Raw genomic sequence first — 19366 nt, forward strand, 5'->3', positions numbered from 1 at the left:
ATTACTATGTTGAGTTAAATAAAGGTTAAATAAAATAGCTGTTGCGTTCAAACCTAACCATCCATTGATTTTAGCCCCTAGTCCTCTACATTTGTACAGATCCAATAACAAGAAAATCATGAGCAGAGTATGGTCTTTTTTATTGTAGGCTATACACAATTGTTGAGTGGGTACTACTTCCTCAAAAAATATATTCCGTCACATTTCTCACTTGAGCTTTGGTCATACTGTGATTTGATTTCTCAAACAAAATTTCACTTCCATACTTTTTTGGCAGTAATTTATAGCATATTCATGGTTTGAAAATGGAAACAGCTGTCACATTTGAGAAAAGTAGTCAGTACATAAAAAGTTAACACTTCTATAACAAATTCAGTTCTCTCACTTATGGTGCTAATTTTGTCTTATATTATAATATAGTTGCAACTGAGACTGAAAAGACAGGATGAGGTCATTGAGATAATGAGTCACACCACAAACACTAAGGGTTACATGACATCATTAGCCTGTTCTGTCAAAAGAAACAGAAATTCTCAAATGACATTCAAAACAAGTTCACAATGTTACAGATTGAAGACTCTGTCACTGGTTAGTTTAATAAACTATTTCGTTTAGATGTTTTGAATGTATCAATCACAAATCAAAGAAAGCGCGTTCTCTTATGAGTGTAAAATATTTATTAATCTCGAGCCAATAAGGTGAAAACATGCTGAAAAGTCTTCTTTAAATTACTTGAAGGCTCTTGATCAGTCCTTGGCTTCCAAGGTAGTTAATACCATAAGTCTACATCCCCATCCCACAGTGGTTGACGTGTCCAGTGTGCACGCCTGTAGCACTGTTCATCACCACTGCTGCCCTCTGGCTCTCAAAGGCCTCTCTCTCTCTACCCAGTGCCGCCATGTCCTGTTCCAACAGCATCCTGTCTCTTGCCAAGTTGGCTCTCTCGCTCTCCAGCCACTGCCGCTCTCTGTCTACCGCCGCTCTATCCCCCTCTATCGCTGCCCTCTCCCTCTCCACCATCTCCCACTCTCTCTCCAGTGTCACTGACTTCTGAGCAGCAGTGCCCCCTGCTGGCCCCCTACCCAACCTCTCCTCTCTCAGTGCACTCTCACACTCCGCTGTGGCCCGGTGGCACTCCTCTATGGTGGGGTCCACATAAATCTCTTGTTCGTACTCCAGTGTGATGTCATCCTTTTCCAACAATGGGCATCCTCTATTTCGAGAGGACTGTGAAGGGGAAGGCTCGGGGTCATCACCCTCCGTTATAGGGGTCAAGACAGGTCCGCTGGCGGCGAGGCGGCCCTCCATGGCCTCATTCATGAGGTAGAACCATGGCCAGGAAGCAGCGTTGTCTGCTATGCTCTCCATGCCCACAGGAGGGTACTTCAGGTCCTGTTCAGGGAACAACAGGGGACAAGTGTGACCACAGTGTAGAATACAAACAGAGCAGACTTCAGCTGGGTGAAAGTGTTTGAGAAATGCATGGACATTAAGGATTGGTCCTTCAATATAAACATTCTGATTTTGATCTATTTACAGTTTGATTATTTCATGTTGCAGAAATTTGCCGGAAACACTTGACAGTTTACCTTATATCTTCTTTTTAAGTTGTCCCACTTCTTGGCCACCTGGTAAGTTGACACCTTTCCCAGGAGACCCAACTCTTTTAAAATGGCCCTGCACACAAAAATAACCATTGTGATCAGTGTTGATTATGCATATCTGACTTTAGTGCTTGGTCATTGACATTTATTTTCATACTAAATCCTACTCACTTCCACGCAGCCTTGGCAGCATTTCGCCTCCCAGTGAAGAGAACTTCATTGGCCGCACGCAACTTAATCAGCCTCCTCGTATCCTGCTCTGTCACTGTCATCAAAACAAAAATAAAGTTACTATTTGTTTGCCAAAATGTTTTTCTTGATTGTTGCCTACAGTGCCTTCATAAAGTAGTCATACCCCTTGACGTATTCCACATTTTGTTGTTACAGCCTGAATTCAAAATATTTTTCCCCCCCCCTCACACATCATGAAATACAGAAATCTCATTTACATAAGTATTCACACCCCTTTACTCCAGATTGAGCTCAGGTGCATCCAATTTCCTTTTATCATCTTTGAGACGTCGCTACAACTTCATTGGAGTCCACCTGTGGCCAATTGAATTGTTTGGAGATGAATTAGAAAGAAAACACCTGTCTATGTAAGGTCCCATAGTTGACAGTGCATGTCAGAGCAGAAAATATACCATGAAGTCCCAGGAACTGGCTGTAGAGCTCCGAAATAGAGTGGTGATGAGGCATATATCTGGGGAAGGGTGTAAAACTATTTCTAGAGTGTTGAAAGATTCCAACAGCACAGTGGTCTCCATCATTGGGAAATTGAACAAATTTGGATCTACTCTGCCTAGAGCTGGCCATCTGACCAAACTGAGCAACCAGGCAAGAAAGACCTTGGTCAGGGAGATGACCAAGAACCTAATGACCACTCTGACAGAACTACTTGGCTGAGATGGGAGAACTGGCCAGAAGGACAACAATATCTATAACACTTCACCAATCTGGACTTTATGGCAGAGTGGCCAGAAGGAAGCCACTCCTGAGAAAAAGCCACATGGCAACCTGACGTTTGCAAAAAGGAATGTAAAAGAATCGGCGCATAAGGCAAAAGATTATATGATCTGATGAGACAATTGTAACCATTTGGCCTGAATGCAAAGGACTATGTCTAGAGAAAACCAGGCACAGCATGGTCTGAACACCATCCAAATCATGAAGCATGGTGGCAGCAACCCTGGAATGGCTTCAGAACAGAAATGTGAAAGCGCTTGAGTGGCCCAGCCAAAGTTCAGACTTGAATCAAATTGAAAATCTTTGGAAAGACTTAAAGATTGCTGTTCTCCCACACTCCCCACCCAACTTATTGCTTGAGAAAATCCTCAAATGCAGATATTTGACCTAGATAGTTGTGTGTATGCATTGATATGTAGGCTACGTGTAAAAACATTTTTTTTATGTAGTTCTGTCTTTGAGCTGTTCTTGTCTATTGATGTTCTGTCATTGGGTTTCATGTTTTGTGTGGACCCCAGGAAGAGTAGCTGCTGCTTTTGCAACAGCTAATGGGGATCCTAATAAAATACCAAATACAAGCAAACAGTGCATTCGGAAGAGTATACAGACCCCTTGACTTTTTCCACATTTTGTTAGGTTACAGCCTTACTCTAAAATTGATTAAATTGTTTTCCCCTCATCAATCTACACACAATACCCCATAATGAAAAAGCAAAAACAGGTTTTTAGAAATGTTTGCAAACGTATTAAATATAAAAAAATTGAAATATCAGACCTTTTACTCAGTACTTTGTTGAAGCACCTTTGGCAGCAATTACAGGCTCGAGTTTTCTTGGGTATGACACTACAAGCTTGGCACACCTGTATTTGGGGAATTTCTCCCATTCTTCTCTGCAGATCCTCTCAAGCTTTGTCAGGTTGGATGGGGAGCGTCGGAGCACAGCTATTTTCAGGTCTCTCCAGAGATCGGGTTCAAGTCCGGGCTCTGGCTGAGCCACTCAAGGACATTCAGAGACTTGTCCTGAAGCCACTCCTGTGTTGTCTTGGCTGTGTGCTTAGGGTTGTTGTCCTGTTGGAAGGTGTACGTTCGCCCCAGTCTGAGGTCCTGAGTGCCTTGGAGCAGAGTTTCATCAAGGATCTCTCTGTACTTTGCTCTGTTCATCTTTCCCTCGATCCTGAATAGTATCCCAGTCCCTGCCGCTGAAAAACATCCCCACAGCATGATGCTGCCACCACCATGCTTCACCATAGGGGTGGTGCCAGGTTTCCTTCAGACGTGACACTTGGCATTCAGGCCAAAGAGTTCAATATTGGTTTCATCAGAACAGAGAATCTTGTTTCTCATGGTCTGAGAGTCTTCAGGTGCCTTTTGGCGAACTCCAAGTGGGCTGTCATGTGCCTTTTACCAAGGACTGGATTCTGTCTGGCCACTTTACCATAAAAGCCTGATTGGTTGAGCGCTGCAGAGATGGTTGTCCTTCTGGAAGGTTCTCCCATCTCCACAGAGGAACTCTGGAGCTCTGTCAGAGTGACCATCGGGTTCTTGGTCACCTCCCTGACCAAGGCCCTTCTCCCCCAATTGCTCAGTTTGGCCAGGCGGCCAGCTCTAGGAAGTGTCTTGGTGGTTCCAAAATTCTTCCATTTAAGAATGATGGAGGCCACTGTGTTCTTCGGGACCTTCACAGCTGCAGACATTCTTTTGGTACCCTTCCCCAGATCTGTGCCTCGGCACAATCCTGTCTCGGAGCTCTACGGCCAATTCCTTTGACCTCCTGGCTTGGTTTTTGCTGAAATGCACTGTCAACTGTGGGACCTTATATAGACAAGTGTGTGCCTTTCCAAATCATGTCCAATCAATTGAATTTACCACAGGTGGACTCCAATCAAGTTGTTGAAACTTCTCAAGGATGATCAATGGAAGCCTGAGCACAATTTTGAGTCTAATAGCAAAAGGTCTGAATACTTATGTAAATATGGTGTGTTTTTTTGTAAAAAAATGTCTAAACTGGTTTATATTATTTGGTATTTTGTGTAGATTGATGAGGAAAACATTTAAATGTAATACATTACAGCCTTATTCTAAAATGTAACAAAATGTGGAAAAAGTCAAGGGGTCTGAATACTTTCTGAATGCACTGTACAAGACAATTCATGCTGTAATCTCAGCCAAAGGTGCTTCTACAAAGTATTCAGGGGTGTGAATTCTTATGTAAATTAGATCTGCATTTTATTTTGAATACATTTGCAAAAGTTTCTAAACATATTTTCACTCTTGATTATAGGGTATTGTGTGTAGTAAGTAGGTGGGTGATAAAAAAATATGAATCAATATTGAATTCAGAATGTAACTACAAAATGTGGAATAAGTCAAGGAGTAATACTTTCTGAAGGCACTGTATATGGTTCATATTAAGGCTGACGGCATTTAGTCAACTGGTCGATTGTTTGGTCGATAGGCTCTTCGTCGGCCAAGATTTTTTTTTAGTTGAGCAGTCAGCAAATATATAGATTTTTTCATGGCACACTTGACATGTCTGATTCGCACTGGTCTCAGTGGGCTAAATCCATTGAGGAAGCCGCGGGGATGCCACTATCCAAGGAAAAGGGGAGTGTGGCTAAGATGCACAAAGCACGTCTCTCCCGCCATTTCGTGCGCATTTATTGTTTCATAACTTCCTTGTGTGAATTGTTTGCCCTTTTGATTGTTAGTGTCTATCAATTCCCCATTACATATAATCACCAGTAGTAACCTACATTTACTTCAATTCACAATTTCTAATCTACAATATTTGTTTGGTTACGGTAATTTCTGTAAATGCATTCAATATTATTATTACAGTCGTGAAGCGCTCTCATTGTCGGAGTGGAAACGTTATTTGCAGAGCTCACAACCTATGCTACACTTGTGAGAAAAAGTTTTTGGTTTATTTCTTAACATTTACAAGTTGTCAAAAACAAAATCCATTGTCTTTTGTTTGGAGTGCTCCTGTCAATGTTGAGTAAGGACGTGCACCTGATTACGCATATAGAAGTAAGCCTAGGCTACCTGACTTGTGCGCAAATGTAGGCCTATAAATGTGCCTATTTGGGGATGTTGGATAGCATTTCTGATTATCTAAACTCACTACCACTATTGAGATGTGGAGCTTCTCAAATTAAAAATGTCTTCAACTCAAATAGCAAGTAAACAAAAGTCTCTTTTTAGATTCCATTGAGAATGACAATAGTTCCTCAATGTATTTGACAAATATTTCCAGCTCTCTCCCTTTTGATAACCACTCGGCCTGAAAGGGAAAAATGTACTGCTCTGATCCAGTGTAAACTTCAAAATACTTGATTACTTATTATCCCTTGCACAAATAGCCTACAGCTGTGTCTGTCCTAAGCTCACTGGTGTGGGAAACGGAGGGCCCAGTATTTTTTTATACAATTTAGAAAATTTGCTAGCATGGGCTTTGGGCCGGACACAGTTGATACTTGTTTCAAGTTCGTTGCAGACAGCCAATGTGATTTATAGTATATTTATCAGGATATTTTATACCTGCAGGCTACCATGTTTTTATTTGTTTGCTAGATAGAATTTAGATTAACCACATTACAATGATTTTGAGATACAAAAGACTATAAATTAAATGAAACTGTTCCACACAATTGTGCATATGAAAATCATAACTGGCACGCAGATCGATAGAAATGGTAAGATAAATTGGCACTCCAAATGGAAAAAGGTTGCCGACCCCTGGTGTAGCCTATTACCGGCAACTTCAGGAGTGTAACGGCAGGGCAGAATCTTTGAAGGCCAGCAGCAGCTATTTTCCCCCCCTTCTTGGTTAGGCTATCTTGATCTCTGGCTCCCTCGAGTCATTTGTGTCATTATTATTTACTCAAACAGCATGCTTAAAGCAGACAAGCTCAGTACATATAGTTGATTTTATTAAAACACATAGGGTGTGTCAATATTTGAAAAAGTACACGTTTTTAAATTTCGACCAATCGATTGCTCAAAAGAAAAAACTACTCTCGTTCGACCAAGATTTATTTTAGTCGGGGACAGCCCTAGTTCATATACACCTGAGAACATTAATCAATTTTTAACTCATGAAATTTGATTTCTAAAAGTATAATTTTATCCTCCTTGAAAAGTACTTTCGGAGACATGAAGAATGAAGGAATGACACTGACTTTTATAGGAGAATTCCACAGGTGTGGGGCACTCCTCTCCACTGGTGTCTAAGAACGTAACCGTTCCATCCACCTCTGTCCCCTCTGGTCTCATTCCCTCTTCCAGCTCAGAAATCTCACTCCTTTCTGGCATGGGACACGGGTCTCTCTCTGTAGGCACCGGCGAGGATACAAACAAGTAGTCTTCCTCGCTCATCCATATGGGAGTTATTTTGGGGGCTCTCGCGGCCAGTCGGCCCTCGAAGGCATCATTCATGAGTTGGAACCAAGGCCAGGAGGCAGGGGTGCTCTGGTTCTCCATGCCACGCGGCGGATACTTCAAGTCCTAAGGAATAAGAGAAGATATAAACTTATTAGGAGATATCACTTAGTGTGACCTATCCATCTTCTGGTCCCACATATGAGCATCCATGTACATATACACTGACTGTACAAAACATTAAGGACACCTCTTTCCATGAGACTGACAAGGTGAATCCAGGAGAAAGCTATGATACCTTATTGATGTCCCCTGTTAAATCCACTTCAAAACGGTGTAGATGAAGGGGAAGAGACAGGTTAAATTATTATTTTAAAACTTTGAGACGGATTATGTACGTGTGCCATTCAAAGGGTGAATGCGCAAGACAAAAGTGCCTTTGAACGGGGTATGGTAGTAAGTGTCAGGCACACCGGTTTGAGTGTGTCAAGATCTGCAACGCCACTGGGTTTTTCACGCTCAACAGTTTCCCGTATGTATTGAGAATGGTCCACCACCTGTCGCAGCCGGCCGCGACCGGGAGGCCCATGGGGCGGAGCACAATTGGCCCAGCATTGTCCGGGTTAGGGGAGGGTTTGGCCGGCAGGGATGTCCTTGTCCCATCGCGCACTAGCGACTCCTGTGGCGGGTTGGGCGCAGTGAACGCTGACACAGTCACCAGGTGTAAGGTGTTTCCCCCGACACATTGGTGCGGCTAGCTTCCGGGTTAAGTTGGCATTGTGTCAAGAAGCAGTGCGGCTTGGTTTGGTTGTGTTTCGAAGGACGCATGGCTCTTGACCTTCGCCTCTCCAGAGTCCGTAAGGGGAGTTGCAGCGATGAGACAAGACTAACTACCAATTGGATACCACAAAATTGGGGAGAAAAAGAGAGTAAAGAAATATATATAATTTAAAAAAAGAAAAAGATATAAAAAGAATGGTCTACCACCAAAAGGACATCCAGACAACTTGACACAACTGTGGGAAGCATTGGATTCAACATGGGCCAGCATCCCTGTGGAACACTTTTGACACCTTGTAGAGTCCATGCCCTGATGAATTGGGGCCATTCTATGGCCAAAAGGGGGTGAAACTCAATATTAGGAAAAGTGTTACTAATGTTTTGTACACTCAGTGTACATGTGCAAGTACACACACAGCCCCTGATAAACAGGGTGAGAAAAATCATGGACACACACTAGTTACAATACCTTGAATTTTGTCTTCAGGTTGTCCCACTTTTTGGCAACCTGGTCAGCAGACAACTTTCCTGCGAGGCCCATCTCTTTTACTATAGCCCTACAGAGAAATAATGGAAGTATAAAATAAACTGAGTACATTGACTGGAAATATCACATTTTTATTTAGCCAAAGTTTCTTCCAACACAAGCTAACTCACCTCCAGGCAGGCTTGGCAGTATTTCTCTTCCCTGTGAAAAGAGCCTCATTGGAAGCCCGCAGCTCTATCAATCTCTTGGTGTCCTCCTCAGTCACTAAATCAAGCAAATATAACAACTAGCGTTATTCTTCACAAAGAATTGTTATCAAAGTAACTTGTTGCTAGTTAGCTTATTGCCAATAACTCAAACATGCACTTTAAAAACTGTCTGGGTCAACCAATACCATTCCAAGAAAGTGGAAAATCATATTGATTTGTATTTTGAGCAAATAGTCCCTTTGAAAGGCAAAACATCATCACTTACGCTTATATGACAATTCTGTGGCTGTGTGATACTCCCCTATGGTGGCCCCTTGGAAGACGGCTGCTCCATTCCTCTCCTCCGTTTCCACCAGCTCATCCATCTCAGACTCTGTCAAGAACTCAGACATCCCCCCCCTCCCTGGCGTCCGACGAGCCCGCTTCCTTGGTAGTGGAGAGGGCTCAAACTCCTCATCACCCTCCTCTACTACTGGCGTCAGGATGGGGGCGCAGCCGGCGAATCGTCCCTCCATGGCATCATTCATGCGGTAGAACCAGGGCCAGGAATTTGGGTTGCTCTCCATGCTGCGGGCTGGACATTTCAACTCCTGCACCAAAAGAGGAACACAGTGTCTGGGTTCAGTGGACAAAGCAGTGTGGAGTAGAATTGAGAAGAGATGTGTGCAGGAGGTGATGAGAGAGCGATACATTGTGGATCAAGAATAACTTCAAGAAACTTGGGGAATGTTTCTAATACATTACACAAAAAAATTCAAGAATGAAAATGACACACACAAATACGCTAGTTGAGTACTGCCGTCACATTACCTTATATCGCCTCTTGAGGTTATCCCACTTTTTGGCAAGCTGGTCAGTAGTCAGCTTTCCCTGAAGGCCCAACTCATTCAAAATAGCTCTGCAAGAAAACATGGAGACAACACAGGAGGTTGGTGGCACCTTAATTGGGGAGGACGGGCTCAAAATAATGGCTGGAACGAAATCAATGGAATGGTAATTGAACTCATCAAATACATGGTTTCCATGTGTTTGATACCATTCCATTTACTCCATTCCAGCCCTTATTATGAGCCGTCCTCCTCTCAGCAGCCTCCTGTGAGAGAAACAAAAATGCCGAAGACAACAATTTGCAAACAAATTCTCATTTAGGGCAGTTAACGAAATCTGAAATGATCAAATAGGTATAAGCAATATGTAATAGCTCCAAGTTGAGCTAGAAAGACTTATCACCATATTGTTAACACCTATCCAGTCCTTTTAGACATACATAAGTGCAAAGGAGCTGGAGGTGGATTTGGGACAGATAATCACAGGATGTGCTGGGCCAAAATATGGTCTGTATATGTCCTTCCCAAACATACTCACCTCCAGGCAGGCTTGGCAGTATGTTTTCTGCCTGTGAAGAGAGCCTCATTCACGGCACGCAGCTTTATCATTCTCTCCGTCTCCTGCTCCGTCACTGATAAGCAGGAACCAATGTCAGTAATATGAATCAGGTACATCAGATTGAGCATATATTACCATGTATCAAATAACACCATTTTTTGCAGCAAGCTTGCTAACAACCAATAACTACAATTCAATGATTATTTTTGAATTTAACCTTTATTTAACTAGGCAAGTCAGTTAAGAACAAATTCTTATTTACAATGAAGGCCCACACCGGCCGATTGTGGGCCAATTGTGTGCCGCCCTATGGGACTCCCAATCACGGCCGGTTGTGATACAGCCTAGATTTGAACCAGGGTGTGTGTAGCCTCAAGCACTGAGATGCAGTGCCGTAGACCGCTGCGCCACTAGGGAACCTTAAAGACCAGAGTCTAGACCAGGGTTCTCCAACCCTTTCCTGGAGAGCTACTGTGCTGTAGGTTTTTGCTCCAATCCATCCTAATCTACAGCACCTGATTCTAATAATTAGTTGAACTGAATCAGGTTAGTTACAACTGGGGTTGGGCTGAAAACCTACAGGATGGTAGCTCTCCAGGAACAATGTTGGAGAGCCCTGGACTAAACAGACCTCCTGGTCAAATTAAGGTTGAAGAAATCATTTGAATGGTCAACAGAATCAGAGGATCCCCAACTCACTTACTTTTATACGAGCATTCTGAAATTCTTCGCCAGCCCATAGTAGTAGGGCCCTCAGTCTGAGTTGCATCAGTGTTAACTGTTGCATTGTCCTCCAAGTTCTCTGTCCCCACACTGTCCTCCATCTCAGTTTTGATCAAGAACTCCAAAATGTCAGCACCGTCACCCCCCTGTCCTCTCTCGTTGGTTAATGGTGAGGAAGAACCTGGAGCCTCACCAGCCAAAGATGCCACTGCCAAAACTTGGGCGCTGTTGAAGAGGCGTCCTTCCATGGCCTCGCCCATAAATTGGAACCAGGGCCAGGAGGCTATGCTGGTAGCAACAGTGTCCTTGCCAAGAAAAATGTATTTTAAGTCCTAAAAGACAAATACAAAAGTGGGACTATGGCTGGGATGAGGCTTTTTTGTTTTGACTTCATGATCAGTGAATATTGACAATATCAGAAAACACTTATTTTAGAAGTCCCAAATCTCAGTCTTCGAGGAACACAAGCCCACTTTACCTTGTATCTGGTCTTCAGATTTTCCAACTTTTTGGCAATCTGGTCAACTGTCAGCTTTCCATCAAGACCCAATCCCCTTAGAATTGCACTGCACCGTTAAAAGATAGATATAAACCTGGTTGCGGTATACTGGTGTATAAAATTTCATACATCAACCCTGACATACTTGGAGAATAAGAGCACCTCCTCCCAGCTGCCCACTGCACCGAGGCTAGGAAACACTGTCACCACCGATAAATCCACTATAATTGAGAATTTCAATAAGCATTTTTCTACAGCTGGCCATGCTTTCCACCTGGCTACCCCTACCCCGGTCAGCAGCTCTGCACCCCCCACAGCAACTTACCCAAGCCTCCACCATTTCTCCTTCACCCAAATCCAGATAGCTGATGTTCTGAAAGAGCTGCAAAATCTGGACCCCTACAAATCAGCTGGGCTAGACAATCTGGACCCTATCTTTCTAAAATTATCCGCCACAATTGTTGCAACCCCTATTACTAGTCTGTTCAACCTCTCTTTCGTATCGTCTGATATCGACAAAGATTGGAAAGCTGCCGTGGTCATCCCCCTCTTCAAAGGGCGAGACACTCTAGACCCAAACTGCTACAGACCTATATCTATCCTGCCCTGCCTTTCTAAGGTCTTCAAAAGCCAAGTTAACAAACAGATTAGCGACCATTTCGAATCCCACCGTACCTTCTCCGCTATGCAATCTGGTTTCCGAGCTGGTCATGGGTGCACCTCAGCCACGCTCAAGGTCCTAAACGATAATAATAACCGCCATCAATAAAAGACAATACTGTGCAGCCGTATTCATCAACCTGGCCAAGTCTTTGGACTCTGTCAATCAATGCATTCTTATCGGCAGACTCAACAGACTTGGTTTCTCAAATTATTGCCTCGCCTAGTTCACCAACCACTTCTCAGACAGAGTTCAGTGTATCAAATTGGAGAGCCTGTTGTCCGGACCTCTGGCAGTCTATGGGAGTGCCACAGGGTTCAATTCTTGGGCCGACTCTTTTCTCTGTATATATCAATGTTGCTCTTGCTGCTGGTGATTCTCTGATCCACATCTACGCAGACGACACCATTCTGTATACTTCTGACCCTTCTTTGTACACTGTGTTAACTAACCTCCAGATGAGCTTCAATGCCATACAACTCTCCTTCCATGGTCTCCAACTGCTCTTAAATGCAAGTAAAACTAAATGCATGCTCTTCAACCGATCGCTGCCCGCACATGCCCGCCCGTCTAGCATCACTACTCTGGACGGTTCTGACTTAGAATATGTGGACAACTACAAATACCTAGGTGTCTGGTTAGACTGTAAACTCTCCTTTCAGACTCACATTAAGCATCTCCAATCCAAAATTAAATATAGAATCGGCTTCCTATTTCACAACAAAGCATCCTTCACTCACGCTGCCAAACATACCCTCGTAAAACTGACCATCCTCCCGATCCTTGACTTCAGCGATGTCATTTACAAAATAGCCTCCAACACTCTACTCAGCAAATTGGATGCAGTCTATAACAGTGCCATCCGTTTTTCACGAAAGCCCCATATACTACCCACCACTGCGACCTGTATGCTCTCGTTGGCTGGCCCACGCTTCATATTCGTCGCCAAACCCACTGGATCCAGGTCATCTATAAGTCTTTGCTAGTGTTAGGGTTGAACTGGCTATTTATATGCATAACCTTTATAATACTGGGGAAGCTATGCTAAGTACATAAACTACGAGTAAATCATCTGTTGAAGACAAGAACTAGAACCGGCAACAGGAAGTGCGTCACGACGCTGGGATCAGCCTACACGCCGACGACAGGAGGAGCAAGTTTAAACCACGCTCCTCCTCCCTCGGACAGGTCGGCATTGAGCGGGAAATATCTCTCGGTATAAATGAGAGAACAATAGAATGTGACGTTCTCTTCTCTGTTTTGCCCTGCGAGGTGTCACAGAGAGACCGTATACGGACGACATATTTACCATACACGTGTTTGCATTAATTAAAGTACAGATGAATTAGAGGTTAATATGTACTGACTATTTTGTTCTGTTACCAGAAAAGAACTGTCGCAACATTAACACTAGGTAAAGCTCCGCCTTATCTCAGCACCCACCCGTAGCACGCGCTCCAGTAGGTATATTTCACTGGTCACCCCCAAAGCCAAGTCCTCCTTTGGCTGCCTTTCCTTCCAGTTCTCTGCTGCCAATGACTGGAACGAATTGCAAAAATCACTGAGGCTGGAGAGGCATATCTCCCTCACTAACTTTAAGCATCAGCTGTCAGAGCAGCTCACAGATCATTGCACTTGTACATAGGCCATCTGTAAATAGCCAACTCAACTACCTCATCCCCATATTATAATTGTTTTGCTCCTTTGCACCCCTGTATCTTTACTTGCACATTCATCTTCTGCACATCTATCACTCCAGTGTTTAATTGCTAAATTGTAATTATTTCGCTACTATGGCCTATTTATTGCCTTACCTCATTTGCACACACTGTATAAATACTTTTCTATTGTGTCATTGACTGTACATTTGTTTATTCCATGTGTAACTCTGTTGTTGTTTGTGTCACACTGCTTTGCTTTATCTTGGCCAGTTGCAGTTGTAAATGATAACTTGTTCTCAACTGGCCTACCTGGTTAAATAAAGGTTAAATAAAAAAATACTTCCAGGGAACCTTGGCAGCATTTATTTTTCCTGTGAAAATAACCTCATTGGAGGAACAGAGTTCTATTAACCTCTTGACGTCCTTTTCAGATACCGTAAACAAAACACTGTATTGTAATCATCTTGTATATAACAAGCTAGAGATCTCGACAACGGATGGAGGCACAGCTGATAAAAACTATCCACGTAATAAATGACTTTACTAGCAAAACAACCTGCAATTGCACACGTTACAATTTACCTTCTGCCAGCTAACTAAATGAGACAAGGGAAATGAGCTAATAACATTAGCTACTCACTTTTATAAGAGCTATCCGTGACGGGCATTGGGTCCACCATTTGGGCCAGCGAAAGAATGGAGAAGTGAACACTTACAGGAAGGAAGCGTGCACAAGCGTTCCATCCAGTGAGCTTACTAAGAATAGCTGAGTAGGTAGGTAGTTGTAGCTATCCTTCAGCCACCATCTCGTTGAGATTGATAAAAAAAAATTATCTTCAAGGTGCAGTTTGTTTCAACAAAGAACTTTGGATTTGCCAGCGCTTGATTCGTTGTTTAGCTAGGAGCTAACGTTTTCGTAGCCTAGGCAGGCGATAGTGGCCGCTAACGTTTTGGTAGCAAGCAGCTACTCAGCAACTCAGATAACCCAACCCACTAACAGAATAACAATCAAAACAATTTCATCTCGCAGTATATTCGTCCATCTGTTAGGGATATTTCGAGTTGGTACCAAATGGAACAGGTTGCACAATAATGTACAACATTTAACGAGATGTTATGCAGTTTTTCTTCTATTTAACAAGCTGGCTAGTGGGGGGATTCTATTAATCTGGCCACGGGCAGGCGTACTTTGCAACGCGTGGAAGATGATTGCATTCGTTTTGGAAGCGGGCTGCCCCGTTCTGGCCGACAGTGATGTCGGCTCAAAACAAAACTGGAGTAATCAAATCAAATCGTATTGGTCGCATACATGGTTAGCAGATGTGCGAGTGTAGCGAAATGCTTGTGCTTTTAGTTATTACAGTGCCGCAATATCTAACCAGTAATCCAACAATTACACAACAACTATCTAATACACAGATCTAAGTAAAGGGATGGAATAAGAATATGTACATATAAATATGGATGAGCAATGACCGAGTGACATAGGTGTAACAGTGTAGGTTCCATCCCTCAATTAGTATTTGGTAGCATTGGCTTTAAATTGTTAAACTTGGGTCAAAAGTTTCAGGTAGCCTTCCACAAGCTTCCCACAATAAGTTGGGTGAATTTTGGCTCATTCCTCCTGACAGAACTGGTGTAACTGAGTCAGGTTTGTAGGCCTCCTTGCTCGCACGGGCTTTTTCAGTTCTGCCCACAAATTTTCAATAGGATTGAGGTCAGGGCTTTGTGATGGCCACTCCAATACCTTGACTTTGTTGTCCTTAAGTCATTTTGCCACAACTTTTTGCGACCAAGCTTTAACTTCCTGACTGATGTCTTGAGATGTTGCTTTAATATATCCACATAATTGTCATTCCTCATGATGCCATCTATTTTGTGAAGTGCACCAGTCCCTCCTGCAGTAAAGCACCCCCACAACATGATGCTGCCACCCCTGTGCTTCACGGTTGGGATGGTGTTCTTCAGCTTGCAAGACTCCCCCTTTTTCCTCCATACATAACGATTGTCATTATGGCCAAACACTTCTATTTTTGTTTCATCAGACCAGAGGACATTTCTCCAAAAAGTAAAATCTTTGTCCCCATGTGCAGTTGCAAACCGTAGTCTGGCTTTTTTATGGCGGTTTCGGAGCAGTGGCTTCTTCCTTGCTGAGCGGCCTTTCAGGTTATGTCGATATAGGACTCGTTTTACTGTGGATATAGATACTTTTGTACCTGTTTCCTCCAGCATCTTCACAAGGTCCTTTGCTGTTGTTCTGGGATTGATATGCACTTTTTGCACCAAAGTATGTTCATCTCTAGGAGACAGAATGCATCTCCTTCCTCAGCGGTATGACGGCTGCGTGGTCCCATGGTGTTTATACTTGTGTACTATTGTTTGGAAAGATGAACGTGGTACCTTCAGGCATTTGGAAATTACTCCCAAGGATGAACCAGATTTGTGGAGGTCTACAATTTTCTTGGCTGATTTCTTTTGATTTTCCCATGATGTCAAGCAAGAGGCACTGAGTTTGAAGGTAGGCCTTGAAATACTTCCACAGGTAGACCTCCAATTGACTCAAATAATGTCAATTAGCCTATCAGAAGCTTCTAAAGCCATGACATTTTCTGGAATTTTCCAAGCTGTTTAAAGGCACAGTCAACTTAGTGTATGTAAACTGCTGACCCACTGGAATTGTGATACAGTGAATTATAAGTGAAATAATCTGTCTGTAAACAATTGTTGGAAATATACTTGTGTCATGCACAAAGTAGATGTCCTAACCGATTTGCCAAAACGAAAGAAATTTGTGGAGTGGTTGAAAAACGAGTTTTAATGACTCCAACCTAAGTGTACGTTAACATCCGACTTCAACTGTGTGTATTCACCTCCTTTGCTATGAAGCCCCTAAATAATATCTGGTGCAACCAATTACCTTCAGAAGTCAAATAATTAGTTAAATAAAGTCCACCCGTGTGCAATCTAATTGTCACATGTTATGTCACATGATCTCAGTGCATATGCACCTGTTCTGAAAGGCCCCAGAGTCTGCAATACCACTAAACAAGGGGCACTACCAAGCAAGCAGCACCATGAAGACCAAGGAGCGCTCCAAACAGGTCAGGGACAAAGTTGTGGAGAAGTATAGATCAGGGTTGGGTTATAAAAAAATATCCGAAACTTTGAACATGCCACAGAGCACCATTAAATCCATTATTAGAAAATGGAAAGAATATGGCACCACAACAAACCTGCCAAGAGAGGGCCGCCCACCAAAACTCATGGATCAGGCAAGGAGGGCATTAATCAGAGCCAACAAAGAGACCAAAGATATCCCTGAAGGAGCTGCAAAGCTCCACAGCGGAGATTGGAATATCTGTCCATAGGACCACCAGTATTTATGCTGCAGTAGTTTATGTGTCGGGGGGCTAGGGTCAGTCTGTTACATCTGGAGTATTTCTCTTGTCTTATCCGGTGTCCTGTGTGAATTTAAATATGCTCTCTCTAATTCTCTCTTTCTCTCTTTCTCTCGGAGGACCTGAGCCCTAGGACCATGCCTCAGGACTACCTGGCATGATGACTCCTTTCTGTCCCCAGTCCACCTGGCCGTGCTGCTGCTCCAGTTTCAACTGTTCTGCCTGCGGCTATGGAACCCTGACCTGTTCACCGGACGTGCTTGTTGCACCCTCAACAATTACTATGATTATTATTATTTGACCATGCTGGTCATTTATGAACATTTTAACATCTTGACCATGTTCTGTTATAATATCCACCCAGCACAGCCAGAAGAGGACTGGCCACCCCTCATAGCCTGGTTCCTCTCTAGGTTTCTTCCTAGGTTTTTGGCCTTTCTAGGGAGTTTTTTCCTAGGGAGTTTTTCCTAGCCACCGTGCTTCTTTCACATGCATTGCTTGCTGTTTGGGGTTTTAGGCTACAGCACTTTGAGATATCAGCTGATGTACGAAGGGCTATATAAATAAATTTGATTTGATTTTTGATTTAACTTCTATGGGACACAGCCAGTGAAATATCAGGGCGGCAAATTCAAAAACAACAAAATGTCATAATTCAACTTTCTCAAACATACAACTATTTTACACCATTTTAAAGACAAACTTCTCGTTAATCTAACCACATTGTCTGATTTCAAAAGGCTTTACAGCAAAACATTAGATTATGTTAGGAGAGTACATAGACAAAAATAATCACACAGCCATTTTCCAAGCAAGGACATGTGTCAATAAAACCCAAAACACAGCTAAATGAAGCACTAACCTTTGACGATCTTCATCAGATGACACTCCTAGGACATTATGTTTGTCACGTCCTGACCAGTAATAGGGGTTATTTGTATTGTAGTTTGGTCAGGATGTGGCAGAGGGTATTTGTTTTATGTGGTTCGGGGTGGTGGTTTGCTTAGAAGGGTGTTTGATTTATTATTTACGGGTTTTGGGTTATGTTCTATGTTTTTTTTGTATTTCTATGTTCTCTCTAGTTTAGTATTTCTATGTTAGGTAATTGGGTGTTGGACTCTCAATTGGAGACAGGTGTTTGTAGTTGCCTTTGATTGAGAGTCCTATATATAGGTATGTGTTTTGTGGGAGATTGTTTCTGTGTATAGCTTCAAGCCTTACAGGACTGTTATTTGGCTTGTTTCTTTTTTGTGTACGTGTTTATTTTTGGTTCAAACTTCTTTGCCAACTAAATAAAAAAGAAGATGAGTGCACATTTCCCCGCTGCATCTTGGTCCGCTTTATCCGACGACAACCGTGACAATGTTACACAATACATGTTTGTTTTGTTCGATAAAGTTCATATTTATGTCCAAAAACAGCATTTTACATTGGCGCGAGATGTTCAGAAAATGTAATCCCACCAAAACGTCCGGTGAATGTGCACATCAATTTACAAAAACACTCATCATAAACGTTGACAAAATATATAACAATTATTTTAAGAATTATAGATGGACTACTCCTGGATGCAACCGCTGTGTCAGATTTTAAAATAGCTTTACGGAGAAAGCACATTTTTCAATATTGTGAGTACATAGCTCAGCCATCACGGTGAGCTATTCAGACACCCGCAAAGTTTGGGGCAGCCTAAACTCAGAATTAGTATTAGAAATATTCTCTTACCTTTGCTGATCTTCGTCAGAATGCACTCCCAGGACTGCTACTTCCACAAGAAATGTTGTTTTTGTTCGAAATAATCGATATTTATGTACAAATACCTCCGTTTTGTTCATGCATACAGATTGAGTTTATTTTATTTTTTTATTTTTACAGGGACAGTGCACATTAATCAACGTTTCAGTAAAAGTGCCGGTTTTAGCCAGCCGGCTAATTTTCAACCGCAGTCCCTGGGCAGGTTATTAAAAACAATTACAATATAGACAATCATTGAACAGTGAGCACACGCAGAGTAACATAGGACAAGCAAGACATAGCATACAGACAGAGCAACATAGGACAAGCAAGATGTAGCATACAGACAGAGCAACATAGAACAAAAAGCAACAAGACAAAATCCATAAAAACAACAAAGTGTTTCCACACCTCACAAGCTACAGACAACAGACAACATGGAAAGCGGCAATACACAGCTAGAGATTATGTTCACAAGTCTGATTGACCTTTAGCCATGTCTTCATGCATTTTGTGAAAGTGTGATATGTGGTGCAGTTATGTGTGTCTGATGGCAGTGTATTCCAGACATGGGAAGCTCTCACAGAGAAAGCAGATTTACTAAAGGTGCTTTTCCTTAAGGGAACTATACAGTCACCTCTCATGGCAGACCTTGTGGATCTGCTGCCATATGTTTGGGTTTTCTGTTTTACAAAAATACTGAGTGGAGGGGGAGCTAGGCCATTTAGGATCTTGAATACAAGACATGCGTCGGTGTATTGCACAAGATTTTCCCAACTCAGGAGCTCATGCTTTCTGAGGATGTAACAGTGATGATGGCTATTGGGCTTCCTATCGAGCACTTTGAGAGCCTGTTTGTAGACAGACTGAATAGGTT

General features: G+C 42.7%; 1 protein-coding gene and 1 long non-coding RNA gene across 8 annotated transcripts; one reads left to right on the forward strand and one right to left on the reverse strand.

Moving 5' to 3' along the window:
* Positions 1-121: 121 nt before the first annotated feature.
* Positions 122-14536, reverse strand: LOC106561283 (uncharacterized). Of its 7 annotated transcripts, none has more exons than XM_014125061.3 (12): positions 13998-14536; positions 11015-11102; positions 10517-10841; positions 9793-9886; positions 9238-9325; positions 8693-9017; positions 8389-8482; positions 8201-8288; positions 6753-7077; positions 1776-1869; positions 1590-1677; positions 122-1392 (listed from the first exon to the last, which is right to left on the reverse strand). In XM_014125061.3, the coding sequence occupies exons 3-12, from the start codon at positions 10794-10796 to the stop codon at positions 784-786; spliced, it is 2085 nt and encodes a 694-aa protein (XP_013980536.1). In that variant the 5' UTR covers positions 10797-10841; positions 11015-11102; positions 13998-14536; the 3' UTR covers positions 122-783. The 7 variants fall into 7 exon arrangements, with proteins under 7 accessions (XP_013980536.1, XP_013980533.1, XP_082813428.1 ...); XM_014125058.3 differs by having other exon boundaries at positions 10517-10868; XM_082957302.1 differs by having other exon boundaries at positions 10517-10868; positions 11015-11774.
* Positions 14019-18073, forward strand: LOC145858634 (uncharacterized). The gene is made up of 2 exons (XR_014379108.1): positions 14019-14131; positions 16875-18073. It is a non-coding gene; the product is annotated as an uncharacterized LOC145858634 (long non-coding RNA).
* Positions 18074-19366: the final 1293 nt, after the last annotated feature.

This window comes from Salmo salar, chromosome 10 (assembly GCF_965601325.2).
Source record: "Salmo salar chromosome 10, fSalSal1, whole genome shotgun sequence".
Lineage (NCBI taxonomy): Eukaryota > Metazoa > Chordata > Actinopteri > Salmoniformes > Salmonidae > Salmo > Salmo salar.

Coding starts and splice junctions, on each gene's coding strand:
- LOC106561283 (XM_014125057.3), bottom strand. CDS start 10,796: ATGGGCGAGGCCATGGAAGGACGCCTCTTCAACAGCGCCCAAGTTTTG. Junction 8,289..8,388: donor ACTGCCAAGCCTGCCTGGAG/GTGAGTTAGCTT, acceptor ATTTCTCTGTAG/GGCTATAGTAAAAGAGATGG. Junction 1,678..1,775: donor GCTGCCAAGGCTGCGTGGAA/GTGAGTAGGATT, acceptor TTTTGTGTGCAG/GGCCATTTTAAAAGAGTTGG.